General features: G+C 53.2%; 1 protein-coding gene across 1 annotated transcript; it reads right to left on the bottom strand.

Moving 5' to 3' along the window:
* Window positions 1-7,759: 7,759 nt before the first annotated feature.
* Sstr5 (somatostatin receptor 5) lies at window positions 7,760-14,407 on the bottom strand. Its single transcript, XM_051168017.1, has 2 exons — window positions 14,288-14,407; window positions 7,760-9,248 (listed from the first exon to the last, which is right to left on the bottom strand). Exon 2 carries the CDS (start codon window positions 9,214-9,216, stop codon window positions 8,128-8,130), a length of 1,089 nt encoding a protein of 362 aa, XP_051023974.1. The 5' UTR covers window positions 9,217-9,248; window positions 14,288-14,407; the 3' UTR covers window positions 7,760-8,127.
* Window positions 14,408-14,736: the final 329 nt, after the last annotated feature.

Raw genomic sequence — 14,736 nt, forward strand, 5'->3', positions numbered from 1 at the left:
TGGGAAACCGGCAAGATATAAAGCACATTATATCCGTAAATTGTCACCTGTTGTCTGATCTCACCAAAAGCCTGGCTGTGGAAACAGGGTTGCCCTGCCTCTCATGCCAGACCCATGTTTCTCTCAAAGTGTCCTCCAGTGCCCCTTGCCTGGGGATGAGCTGCGGCAGGGAAGAAAGCAGCGAACAACAGTCCAAGAATCAAAACACTAGCCTTGAGGAGGTAAACCGACTTACAGGCCTTACTGTTGTTTGTCCTATGACACGACGGTGGGGACTGGAAGTTGGATGTTCAGGGAAGATCAGCCACAGAGGCAAAGTGGCAAAGCTCAACTCAAGAGCTTCACTTGAAGGCTGGAGAGATGGCTCAGGGGTTAAGAGCACTGACTGCTCTTCTAAAGGTCATGAGTTCAATTCCCAGCAATCACATGGTGGCTCACAATCATCTATAACAAAATCTGGTGTTCTCTTCTAGCCTGCAGGCAGAATGCTGTATGCATAATAAATACATTTTTTTTTTTTAAAAAATTGAAAAAATAAAAGCTTCACTTGACTGCCTCAACTTCCCCACTTGGTTTTGGCTACATGTTTGTATGCCTCTGATTTCATAATGTTGTCTCTGTTTTTGCTACTCGTTCTTTTCTATGAAAGCCTCATCTGAGGGGACAGGCACTCTGCTCTACCCAGGACAGTCTCCGTTGGGAACACCAGCTGCCTGCCTTAAAGGGGCTTCCCAAAGTGATTGGTTTCCGCTGGATGTTTTGAGCACCCAAGTTCATGATGTTTTGCCACCATCTATAGCTGTCTTTTACTAGAAATTCTTCCTTCCTTCCTTTCTTTCTTTTGTGTGTGTGTTTTGGTTTGGTTTGGTTTTTCAAGACAGGGTTTCTCTGTGTAGCTTTGGTTGTCTTGGAACTCACTTTGTAGACCAGGCTGGCCTCAAACTCAGAGAGATTCACCTGCCTCTGCCTCCCGAGTGCTGGGATTAAAAGTGTGCGCCACCACTGCTCAGCTAGTTATTCCTGTACTTAGCTTGCTATGTGCTTAATAAACTCACTAATTCAAAATGCAAAGTATGGCTATTGTAGATTAGTCTCTGGACCATCCCTCAGGGATCAGATGGACCCCCCATGACTCCGTCCCATGGCTCCACACAACACCAGTCTCTCTTGAATATCTCCCTAGATAGTCCCAGGGCTGTCCCAGCCTGACTTTTGGGAATCTCTCATTTCCTTACTAAGAGGTGTCCACTGGACATGGGGTGACCTGTTTGGCCACTGAGAAGGAAGGGTACCCTGCCTCGGGAGATCACCAAGACCCAGCCTGCAGACACTTAAGCATAATGATCCAGAAAGATCCCTGACCCAGTGGATGGGGCAGGTGCTCAGGTCTGTCCTCATCTCAGGGACCCAGCCCCACTCAGGATGCCAAGGCCGTGGGGCTCAGACTGCACTTTGACCCTTGGTTTGTGCATACTTATAGCTAGAATAAGGTGCTGGGCAATTGAGAGGTATGTCAGGAACTCCCTGCAAGTGCTAGTGTGGAATTAGAACAGAAAGGCTTTCCCTGTAGAGATAAAGGTGCCCACACTGGAAGGAGGATGCCCAAAGGCAAATCTTCCCAGGTCCTGGTGTCCTCTCCCAGATGCCGAGGTCCAGCGTAGGTGGCAGAGAAGTCCCAGGTGGGGGGTCCTGGCTGTGCACCATTAGGCCTGTTGCCTGACCACCAAAGCACCAGGGTGAACAGTTGGCCTTCGCAGGAACCTGCTGGACTCCAGTGTTAGACACAGTGGTTGCTCTGCCTTGTTCTGAGGAGAGAGGTCCATACCACCTGCTTCCATACCAAGCCTGCATTCTGCCCGGCCTGTTCTGCAGACCCAGAGAGCCCCGCTACTTTTGACAGTCTTATAGTGTGCATACAAGTGGTACTTCAAGGCTGTTAAGGAACCTGGGCCAGAAGCTTCCAGGTGACTCAGAAGGACAGAGGGGCTGGCACCTGGCCATGGTGCAGACATCTGACCTCTTGCTGTTGAGATGAAGGGTCGTGTAGGAAGGGCAGCCAGGATCTGTGGGGTGGTGACAAGCGTCAGAGGAAGCGTGTCCTCCTGGGCTGTTGCCTTTGCAAGGGACTCCCAGGCAATAGTACTCTCACTGGCCCTGAACCGCCACCTCAGATCCACAGTGCAGGTGCTGCCGTGTGCAGATGGATGCTGGAGAAGACAGGAAAGCCACAGCCAGGCCTGCTTCCAGGTGGCCCATTTGGAGGGGCAGAACTGGGCTCACAGAGAGGTGAAGTCACCATGGGCTGATTCAAACACTGTCATAATGTGGGCATGGCTGAACAAGGGAGAAAAAGAAGGCCTCGGAAGGCAGTGAAGGGTGTTCCATAACTTCTAGATGTGTGGGGGACCCAAGTTCTTAGGACAACACAAGACTAGGAGTCATCCACATCCTTGGGGACGTGCCTGCGCCCCACCCCCACACGACATCTTCCTCTTCCTTTCAGCTCATTTGTCTTGAAAAGATGGCCAGAGCTGGAAGGAGTTGTGAGAGTCAGGATTCGATTTTCTGCACAGTGATAAAAGCCTGTGGGACACAGCCCACCCTGGCAGAGTGATAAGCGCACCCTGTGAAAAGGCCCAAAATGGAAAATCAATGGCACCCTGGCCACTGCCCTGAGCAATTAGAGATTAGAGTTAGAGGGAATTTATGGCAGCAGCCAGGACCGCCAGCTGTGCAGATCCAGAGTTAATCAGGAGCATGCTGGCTCTGCTCCATGAGATAAAACTAGGAAAAATATACAGGGGCTGCAGGGATAGCTCAACAGTTAAGGAGCTTGCTGCTCTTTCAGACTTTGGCTCTCACAATCCATTGGTAGCTCACAACCACCTGTAACTCCAGCTCCAGGGCGTCTGGCCTCTCCAGCCTCCATGGGCCCCCTGAATTCACGCGCATTTATTTACACACACATACACATATACCTACACATAATGGAAAAAACAATCAGAATCACTCTTTTAAATAATTGCCAGGTGTGGTGGTGCACGTCTTTATACACAGGACTTGGGAGGCAGAGGCAGAGAGATCTCTGTGAGTTTGAGGCCGTCCGGGGCTACAGAGTGAGACCCTGTCTTGAAGAAGGAGGAGGAGGAAGAGGAGGAGAAAGGAAGGAAAAGAGTTCATATGCACAGATATTCTGATGGAGCTCCTGCCAAGGACGGTTCATCTTGTATTTGATTTTGAGCTGAGTGGATTCCCATCAAAACAAAATCCTGAATCATTAGCTGAAAGTCCTACAACATGAAAGTTCCTATTTGCTGGCAAATAGTTGAATAGCCTTTAACACACGGCTTGGGAAGCCTCTACCTCCAGTCAGCCCCTCAAGGAATCTGTGTCTATGGTGGCCCCAGTCTCCTCCTGAGCTCCAGTGGTAGGACTCCATTCTTGTCCTCATGCCTCTGCCCCTCCTGAGCACCTTGAGCAAGTGGAAGCTCCTATCTCTCCCCTTCCCCATTTCCTCTTTCCTTTTTGAGACATCCTCTCTTTCTGTATGCCAGATTGGCCTCAAAATTGTCATTTTTAGCTGGGCACACCTGTAATTCCAGCATTTGGGGAAGCAGAGGCAGGCAGATCTCTGTGAGTCCAAGGCCAGCCTAGTCTACATGGCAAGTTCAGGACAGCCAGGGCTACACAGAGTAACCCTGTCTCAAAAAAATGTGATGTTGAAAATTGTGATATTTCACACACACACACACACACACACACACACACACACACACACACACACACACACAAGGGCGGGTGGTGACACGGAAGAGAGAGAGGGAGGAAGGGAGGGAGGAAGGGAGGGACAGGCAGACAATAAAAATAAATTAAAAATTTTTGATCCTCCTGCCTCAGCCTTTCATGTGCTGGAATTAGAGGCTGAGGCACTCATTGTGTCCAAGCTGACCAGTATGTTTCTAAGCGTCACCCTCATTGTCACGGGCATCAGAGTTTCTTTTGTTTTTATGGCAGAAGAATATTCCACTGTATGGGTAGAACTCATCTGTTCGTCTGAAGATGTATCTAGCTGCTCTCTACTATGTATAATACTGTTACAAGTGTTGTGTAGAAGAAGCCAGTGTCAAAACAGCACCATTGAGAAAGAATAAACAGGCTAGAAGAATTTGGAGGTAACTTTCTGACATACGTATATTTTTTGAGACAAGGTCTCATGTCACCCAGACTGGCCCTGAGCTCTTGGCTCCTGAGCTCCTGCTATCATCACCCAATTGCTAGGATTAGAGGTTTATAATTACATCTGGCCCAAATGGTAACACAATCCGCATGTCTATAAAGCATGAAGCACACATGCCTTGGATGCAATAGGACACTATTCAGGATGTTCTGACGCCGTCAGGACATATAGAAGGACCTTGGGGACATTATGCAGTGTGATAAGCCAGTGACGGAGCGCGTACTGGATGATTGCCTGTACACAAGGTTCTCAGCGACGTGTGATCCACTGACAGGAAGTACATGGCGGTATTGGAGGCCATGGGGGCAGCCAGGTGGGCAGAAGGAGCACCCCTGACTTGTTCTAGGAAATCTAGTGTTCACCAGGAATGAATCAGGAGTGAGGACTCCGACTTCTGAGACCCGGCCGTTGGCTCCTTCCCAGAAGCCTCAGGCTTCATGGGAGGGAGGAGAATCGGGGGGCCAGATGGACAGGTGTCCCCTCCTCCTCCCACAGTGAGCAGAGTGAAGGGCCACATGTCTCTAACTTGCCTGCCCAGTCTGGCTGGCCTGTCCTTTCAGCTGTGCCTGACTATAAAGAACTGGGGGGGGCAGTGAGGGGGGCAGGAAGGAGGGAAGATGGAGGCCACTGTCCCTGGCTGTTCCTCTGTGCGACCTCTCTCTTATATTCCCTTCTGGACCTGATGCTTCTGCCCCTGGTGTCCGTCCGTATATACAAGCTCCCACTGTTCCCAGATGAAGGCACTAAGTGTCTTCCTGTGAAACCTTTCTACTGCTCCTCTCACGGAGAGGCCCCAGTTTCCCAAGACAGAGAACAGGATCCCAGAAAACATGGAAGGCAGTCAGTCCCTAAAGGGTGAGGTGCAAAAGAGACAGAATGGCCATCACCAGGCCTTCTCTCTTGATAACTTTTGGTCTCCCCTGCTTAATAGGAGGTAATGGTGTCCCTAGGTACCTGGGCTAGCGGCAGCCTGCCATCTTTACCTGCCCACCTGTCCTTTTTCCCTAGGACACTTGGAAGTGGTGTCTGATAGGAAAAACCTTCCTCGATCTCAGAATCTGCCCTGGGAACCCTGGCATTACTCCTGCTCACAGGGGTGGGTGGGCCAAGGGGGTGGTGACATGGCTCGGGGACTGTTTCATTGTCACCGCCATTTCCAGCCTGTACCCCACCCAGCCAAGCAAACAGACATCTCCTGTCCCCCTCCCCATCCACGGCCCTGCCCCACAGGCCGGATTTCCTGGGCAAGGTCACTCAGTCGCTGGAAGCCAGTGTCCAATAAAACCCACTGATGCAGACAGCCATAAAACAGATCAGCAGATCGCCACAGTGGCCCCAGGATGTTTGCTTAGTGCCACCCTGCAACTCTCTGTGGCTGCAGTGGAGGACATCCCAGCACTCATAGTATCCAGGGCCCATGGCTCTCCTGGACACCCTTCAGGCCTTTAACGTGGTTGCCTTTGAGTCCTGTCTCCTGGCAAGGCCTTGTTTCCTCTGCTCATCCATATCTGCCAAGTTTGGACTCATGAGCTACACAGAACCTCCCAGAATAGTCCACACATTGCTCAATCCTAGGTCTGTCCATCTCATGGCCCCTAGTCAGGGACAAGTCTGGTGTTACTGTCCCAGCCCTACCAGGCACCATGAGCTGCCCTCTTGCCCAGGCCACATCCTGCCCCACGCCTGGTAATCTAAAATCTGTCCATCACACCCCCGCTGACTCTTCCTTACTCTAGTGTCATCTTGGCTCACCCTCGCTAGGCTGGTAACACTCCTCTGGCCTTGCTGAGGGGCGCATAGGAACTGACTGGTGCCTGCCCATGGGGTCAATATGACCAGAACTGCCAGGGCGGATTGAGAAGCAGGGCTGTGTACCAATAGCTTGGGTCTGGGGGCAGAGAAGGTATGCACTTGGCCAGGGGAGGGGAACGAGTAAAGGTCACAAGAGTGTAGTATGGGCAGACTGCAGCCCTGTTGGGGTATGAGGGTGGAGTGGGGGACAAATGGAATGGGCTCCCCGAAGCTGGAGCCTGTATGGTGCAACCTGCCATATGGGACATCAGGCTGGCAAGATAGGAAACACGGTGTCCAGAGGTGTAGGGGAAGCTTCTAGAACCAAGGATAATCTAAGAAGCACCCTCCATCCATCTCTAGGTCCAACTCCATGGGGCATGTTGGTCTCTGAAGGAGGGTGCTGGCCTCCTGATGCATATGTACCTCTGAGGATGCTCTTGCCTGGTCAGGAACCCCCTTTGTCAAAACTGTTGACAGAGACCTGAGCTCACTCTCCTGAGCCATTTGGTATGGATATCTTTTGTACCCCAATCTCAGGAGGCCCAATGGTGGGCACATGCTGAGGCATAAGTAGTCTCAGTTTCCTCCGGGCAGACTCCTCCTTGGGATGCTGACATGGGTGGGTGGGGCAAGTTTTGCCACCAGCTCCAAAGAACTGAGGACAAAGCCTCCATGTAGGGATAGCCCTTCGCCTGCCTCATAGTGGGTAGTTGTCTGGGAGCTGATGACATTGCACCTTCTGGGGATCTCTGCTTTAAGCTGGCCTCACTTGGCTTGGCCGACAATATTTACTTTTGGAAACAATGAAACACTTTATTTTCTAATTTATTCAGAGGCAGGCTGTCAAACACAAGTGTCCTCACTATAAGGCATGAGCTTCCAGGCTTGGCATCTGCCCAGGGAGGGGTCGCAGGTAGCTCCCACCGCCTTCCCTCTGCCCAGTCCTACTGGCTTGGCCTCTGCACCCTTCTAGGGGCCCAGGCAATGCCAGGCAGGGCTGCCCAGAACGGAAGAATCATGGGACTAACATCTTTCTCCAGCCTCAGAAAGGCCCAAGGTACCCTGGGGACACTAGCAAGATGTGGACATGGGGGCTCTGAGCACATTCTGGGCCTGGAGTAGAGAGAAGCTGCTGGAGGCGGCTGAGGAGGGATCACAGATTCTCCAGGGACTTGGCCCTCTCCGGCACTGGCATTTGCACTCTCTCACATGGCAGGTCTGTGCTGTTTGCGCTGGGAGCAGTTCCTACCTGCTACCTGTTCCTCCTGCTCCCCCTCCAGGGACAGAGCCCCAGCAGCTTCCTGCCTTAAGTTTAGATGAAGGGTTGCTAAGTCCCTTATGAGTCTTCACACTCTCTGAGCTACAGTGGAGTCTCCGCAGAGCCTTCCCCCGCCGGGGCCACCCAGACTGGGCCACTCTGAATAGACCATATCGTGGCCTGTCCATTTCTCTTCCCATTCTCCAGCAAGAGTCTGTCCCACCCACCCACTCCCACTGTGGAGGCCAAGGCCTTGCTTTCCTCATGGGGGTGGGGGGAAAGGCCAGAACAGGGCCTCAGGGCTCTGTCTCTTCTGCCCCAGGGCCAGTGCAGCTTTGCTTCAACTGTTGTCCCAAAGTACATGCAGCTGCAGGATCGCAGAGGTTCTGGAGCTTCCTCGCTGAGCAGAACACTGAGCAGTGGCTGACGGCCAGCAGGGTCCAGCTTCAGGGTGGGCCAGTCACACTAGCACACACCTACAGCTTACAAGAGCATCACCTCCTGGCTCCCTCCTGGAAAACTGCTTCGTGGCCTGAGAGGCTGACAAGAATTGTGCCACAGAAGGGAAGAAGGTGCCTGAATATTTTCAGGGGCAAAAGCCGGCTCCTTCTCCCTGCCAAGTCCATAACATGGTGTCCAAGCACTCAAACCCTGGCCTGGCAGAACATTTTGGTGAGAGAGATGGCTCAGTCAACCCCCAGATCACCAGCTGTGCTGTGTCTATCCATGGCTTAGCCACAGTCTTCACACCGCCATCCCGAGGGCCTCTCAGCGCACTCTCCTATCCCAGAAGACAACATCACAGAGACCTGGCAGGACCTGGGTGCTCCTGGAACACTCAGAGCCTACTGGTCTGCATGAGCCCGTTGGCCTCACAGCTGCGTGTGGGCAGTGTGGCCTGTGGCCGCCCACTCTTGTCTGGCCGTGGCACTATGGCATCCCCATCCTCCATACCGTATCCTCTACGTAGGCACAGAACCTTCCGGAAGCTCTGGCGGAAGTTATCAGAGAGAAAGCCGTAGAGTAGGGGGTTGGCACAGCTGTTGGCGTAAGACAGGACCACCACAAAAAAGTAGAGGCCGGCAGAGACGGGTTCTTCGGGCAGTGTGAAGGCCAGGTTGACGATGTTGACAATGAAGAAAGGCAGCCAGCATCCCACAAACACCAGCACCACCACCACCACCATGCGGGTCACCTTGCGCTCTGAGCGCCTCCGCCGCGAGGAGCCCACACGCACACCTGCAGCCTTCACCTTCACCACGATGAGCAGGTAGCACAAGCAGATGACCAGCAGGGGCCCAAAGAAGCCCAGCACAGACGTGTAGGTGATGAAGGCTGCTCCCCACAGTCCCACGGGCTCTGGCCAGCTCAGGTTGCAGGTACCCCAGCCTTCCTGGACATCCGCGAAGACCAAGAACGGCAGAGACATGAGCAGTGAGAAGACCCAGACAGCAGCACTGGCCAGCTTGGCTACTCGTGGGCGGCGCCACCGGGCCGAGCGGAGAGGGTGCACCACAGCCAGGTAGCGGTCAACGCTCATGACCATCAGGCAGAAGATACTGGTGAACTGGTTGATGCCATCCAGCGTCATAACCAGGCGGCACAGGAAGGAGCCGAAGGGCCAGTAGGAGACGGCATTCTGTGTAGCCAGGAAGGGAAGCCCCAACATAAACAACACGTCAGCCACAGCCAGGTTCAGGATGTACACATTAGTGACTGTCTTCATCTTGGCGTGCCGCAGTACCACATAGATGACAAGTGTATTTCCACCCAGGCCCACGGTGCACACCAGCAAGTAGAGCACAGGCACTAATACAGCCCGGGCTCCCATGGAAGGTACTGGGCCCACCAGTGACCAGTTATGGTTACCACTGGAAGCAGCTGAGGCATTCCAGCTGGCTGTGGGAGCCAGAAAGAAGGGTTCCATGCAGTCGGCTTCAGGCCCGATGCCAGCGTCTCCTGCAAGAGAAGAAAGTGTCACCAGTGGGCACATTCAGGCATTCCTTCCTGCAGCCGTCCCCAGCCCGCCTGCCCGACGGTGGTGGGTAAACACCATTAGTCATGTTCAACTTGGCTGGGAATCACATTAAGTAAATTGTTTGGAAAACAAGCTGGGGAGGAAGAAGAAGCCACTGTGGGGACAAGAGGATGGGTGGCTCAGTGAGCCAAGAGGGGCGTTACCTGTCAATATGGATACTACAGTGGTTGACCTATGACCCACAACCTATGACTCCCCTTGCTTGGCCTCTGCTTACCCAGCCCTCTCTCTCTCTCTCTTTCCAAAGCCCCTCAGAGTGTTGGAGGGCAGCATTTCAGGAAGGTGACATAAACTCAGTGGGTATCACCTCCCCAGGGGCCCCAAGACTATGAGGAAAAGTGGCTGACAGAGAAGGATGAGATGCCATGGCTGTGGTAATCCTGTCCTATCCAACACATGTGACATCCCAGACCTGTTCTGCCAGTAATTCCAAGGCTGGACCCTCTCTGGAACAGGCCCTTCCCTCCAAAGATTCTAAGGAACGCTGTCCTCAGTAGACAGCTTCCACCCCCAGCAGAGCCTGGGCCTCTCAGAAGCAGCAATGACTCCAGAGGTCCCTGTGTGATACAGTGGCTGGCCCTCTCTTTTTCACCCCCCGAGGATGCCAACTAGATGCGTACTGCCCGCCCAGGGCAAAGGTCTGTCACCTGCTCAGCAATGGCAGATATCCTTAAGCCCCAGGCTTAGGGCACAGTGTGGGACATTAGACACAGTGTGTTTAATGCAGAGAGGAAACACATGGGACAGACGGGGGGGGGGGACACACTAGGCTGGGGGCACAGCACAGGAGGGGGCACACAGCCCTCCACGTGGCAGAACAAGGGGGCGAACTAAGGCCTGAGAGGCAGAATGACAACTCTGGGCAAGTGCATGGGCTTTGTGGAGAAAGTAGAGCGGCAGGTGTGGGAGGACAGAGCCTGACAAATGAGTGGCAGGTGCATAACTTGCTTTGTGTTTCTTTGTGTTTGAAGTCTTTCTTAAAAGCGAAGATGCCCAAGAGGAAATAAATGCCTCCGTTGCTGGGGAAGGTGATGGGCAGGACTGGTACCTCTGGTTGGGCAACCAGAAAGGAACTGAAGTGCTAGGAGGACACAGGCAAGGGACAGGCCATGGAAGAGGCGGGAGCTCTCAGCCCGAGCCAAGCTGTCCAATAGCTCTGCTGCCCTCAGAAACTTGGGTCTGCTCAGCTCATTTGTGGTGGCCTGAGCCATAACAGATACAGGACACTCCAACAGCTGTCATGGAGGGACCTAGTCCTGAGTTGACCAAGATCAAGCAGAGGCAGCTCCAATCTGAAGGACAAGGGAAGGCAAGTCAGGGTGCAGGGATCTTAGAGGGAACAGCAGCAGCAACAAAGAAATGAAAAGGCTTCTCCCCCAACCAGCCAGCGCACCCCAAGTTTCCAAGCCCTCAAGGCTCATGGATGCTAAGAAATATGACCTGGAAAGCCAAGGAGAAGGGGTCCAGCAGTGGGTTCACCTCGAAAAGGTGAAATAAGATAAGATGACTTAACTAGCAGGCTTAGGGCATGTTTCAGGATATATAAGACCTTTGAGTAAAGCACGGAAAAAATATCACAAGGAGTCAGGAGTAAATAGAACAGCCCCCTGCCCCCACCCCCACAAAAACCTTTTAAGTCACAGACTTTGGGCATAAAAATTACAACCATTTAGTGCTGGGAGAGGTTGTTCATCTGCTCAGAGTACAGGCTATTTTTGCCTAAGACCCAATTTTGATTCCCAACACTTACGCCAGGCAGCTTACAACTGCCTATATGACTCCAGCTCCAGGGGATCTGATACCTCTGGCCTCTGTGAACAACCGTACTTACATGCACACAACCCCATATAGACGCACATAACTAAAAACAAAACAAATCTTTAAAAATAGGAAATACGGTCATTTAAATAAATAACAACTAAGAGGGGGGGGAAAATGAAACGCACAGAAATCAGGACTAATCTAGTTGTCTAGATAGTGTTGAGGAGAGAAGTGGTGAAATAGACTATGCTGAGGGATGCGGAGAAGACGCTTACATGGAAGAGACTTCATCTCTCAGAGAGGATGCTGCGTGCCTCCTCCTGGCTAATCATGTCTCCTGCCTGATTAGATGATAGTACCCCAGCATCCCCACGAACTGCAGAGCATCACATAAAAAGAAAACCCTGAAGAATATCAGTAGGACATGTCATGAAAACGGCACAAACAGTGGCAGTGACAACACTATTCTATCAGCAAAGACAGAGCAAGAGGTACATGCCAGCCCTTGTGTAATACAAAGGCGGCGGGGAGGCCTGGGAATGCAGACTGGTTGCCTGGCATGCATGCTCACCCGGGTCCAGTTCCCAGCAATGCACAAACCAGGTGTGCTAGCACAGGCCTGTGAGCCCAGAACTTTAGAGAGGTCCAGGCAGAGGATCAGAAGCTCACGGTCACTCCTGACTACATTACTAAGTTTGAGGCCAGCCTGGGATACATGAGACCTGGTGTTATAAGGAAGAAGAAGGGCTGAAGAGACGGCTCAGTGGGTAAGAGCACTGGCTGCTCTTCCAGGGGAACCCAGTTTCGATTCCCAGCACCCACATGATAGCTCACAAGTATCTATAGCCCCAGTCCCAGGGTGTCTGAGGTCCTCTTCTGGCCTCTGCAGGCATGCAGTACTTAGATATACATGAAGGCAAAACACACATACACAATAAATAAATAACTTTAAAAGGCAATGTTACATAGGGGATGAATGTAGCTGAGTAAGTGCCTAAGTTCCTCTGTTGGCACTGAACCCCTGGTCTGGAAGGGTGTCCCTGGATTGAGGACAAGATATGGCTTCAGCTGGGGGTCATGTCATTCACAGCTTTAGCAGCAGACCATGGGAACTTACTTTACTCAGACATTCAGACAGAAGCTCCCTTTGAGGCTAGTAGGTGGACCTGCTGATTGGCTGGCTTACAGGGCTGGTCTCAGGAAGTATCCATATGGTACTTTAAAAGTAAAGCCCACCGCAGCCATGGACAGCTGTGGAGACCTATCTTAAAAAGGACCACAGTTTAGAGCCAGCCAGGAGCAGCGACGTGTCAATTCATATAACCAGTACACATGGGCTTGCTGCAGAGACCTGTGGATCACCTCTCTCCAAAAGACCAAATGAGGGACCTGAAATGGGCTGGATGAAAGTGATGGATCAGGCCCTGAAGATTAGCTAGCCGCTGTTGTGGGGGCGGGGGCAGCATCTGATGGGCTCAGGGCCTCCCAAACAAGCACTGGCTTGGGGGAGCCAGTCTGGGACACATGACTGACCTTAAGTCTAGCTCTCGGTTTCTCTGGGCTTCTCTGAGGCTACTGTCTGGCACATCCTTCCTCACTGCTACCCAGAGTCCAGGAGTGGCTTAGCAGGCCACCAGCCCTTGTCATCCATGCAAACACTACAACCCCCAACCAGTCTCAGAGAAACAAAGAGCAAAACAGGCCCTAGAGCTATGCCTGTCTCTTGGAATATAATTCTTCAAGAACCGTTTTTAAAAGAGCAATCTTCTTATTCACAAGAATTACATGTTCAGAGGAAAATTGTCCCTCAAGCCGTCTCAGCTGTGGGAGGGAGGCGCTAAGGAGAAAGTTTTATAACAGGGTCCAACCAAAGACCTGGTGCTTCCTTGATCTCTGGCTCCTGGTGTAAAGAAGGCCATACAAATGTAGGGTTGCAGGAGGGATGAAATGATGGGACCCTGACTCATTTGGGGGTGCAAGTGTCAGGTCCCCCAATTCCTATGCTTCTGTACCCCTCCTGCCTTGCTGAGGGTATAACTGGAGTCAGACACCCCCACCTCCAACCCACCCTTGCCCACAGCCATGAAGGACACTCCATCTCTGAACGTGTCTAAAGGCACCTTGGGCCAAGCTAGGGGGAAAGTGAGGCAGGCTTAGGCCACCTGGGTGGGCCAACAGGGAGGCTAGGACTACAGAGCTCTGAGAAGGAGCTCAGGTGGATCGCGCTGTCCTGAAGAAGGTTATTTCCATCTCCAGCCCATTGTCTCAGAAATTTGGGCCTTTACTTTATGGGGGAACCCAATGCAGGCTTATGCTTGGTCCTTGGTGCTACTGGAGGCTCTGGAGCATCCCACCTGACCCTGCGACATGTTCTGTTGCCCAGCAACAGTTCCAACATCTGACTTTGGGCATCTAGGTTCTGGCTCTCATCACCTTAAGTCAGGCAACTGGTGGCAGGGAGGGGAGGGGCCCTGCACATCAAAGAAAGTTCCAGGATGTTCTCCATCCTACAGAGGGGTGGAATGGCCGGAGGACGGGTGGGTTAGACACAAGTGCTACAGGCTATGTGAGGAGTCAGATTCCCAGAGGGCAGGGGTGTACCCAGGCTCCCTACTCCAGCACAAACAATCGCGGAGACCTCAGATCCCCCGTAGGGCGTCTATGCGCTCCAGGCCGCCAGGCCGCAGCTCTGTAACTGTCACCACTCTGTTCGCAGCTCTGGGACCCATATGCGCACGCCGCCCCTCCTCCCTGACTGTCTCCTACCCGGGTATCCAGCTGCAGACCTCCCAGTCGACCCGGTGTCTATGCTGCACCCTACCATCTTCCCTCAGAGCCCGTGGCTCCTGAGGCCTTTGGGCTCGCCCAGTCCTCAACCCTTCCTGGCACAGGGGGTGCGCGCCATGGAGAGGTCGGATCAAGGGGTGCATAAGCGAAGGGAGTTCCTTGTAGCTTCCGACCTGACCCAGGCACACCTGGTGGCCTCCGGGTCTCCGAGAGATAAGTGGATCCCAAAGGAAAAGGCAGAGGCATGCAGCTTCTAGGTTGGGGGGCGGACACGAGAGAAGCTGGGGCATAGGCAGGTGAGCCCCGCAGATGCCCCGGAGAGCTTGAAAATCCTGTGAACCGCAGGCAGGGGCCGAATGGCGGGACCCCAGGCCTGGGATGAGCGCAGAGACAGCGGGAGGAAGCGACAGACCTGTGCGGGACAGGGTGCCCACGCCGGGACGGGCACGGCGGCGGTACTTCGTAGTTAGCAGCGCCCTCGGGCTCCAAGAGCAGCGCGCTCACTCGATTGCTGTATGAAGTCGGAGCCCGCCCTCTGGGTAGAGGGAGGAAGAGGGTGGAGGAGATAGAGGGGGCGGGGCGAAGCGGGGCGGGGCGAGAGCCTCAGCTCGGGTGGGGTGGTGAGACTGAGTAGGAAGGGGAGAATTCCAATGAACAGGGCCAGAAAGGGGGGTTTCCGGGAGGAGTCGGGGGTCCGAGCAGTGGAGTAGGGTTGCTTGGGTGAGCTCTTGTCTAGGTAACTTCGTCTGTCTAGGTACCTGTATGCCCCAAGTCACACATGTCTATCCTCTCTGCAAAGCCCTAGTATGGTTGGCAGTGACTCAGACCACGCCCCCACCTCATCCTTTTTTCCAACAACCA

This window comes from Acomys russatus, chromosome 25 (assembly GCF_903995435.1).
Source record: "Acomys russatus chromosome 25, mAcoRus1.1, whole genome shotgun sequence".
NCBI lineage: Eukaryota > Metazoa > Chordata > Mammalia > Rodentia > Muridae > Acomys > Acomys russatus.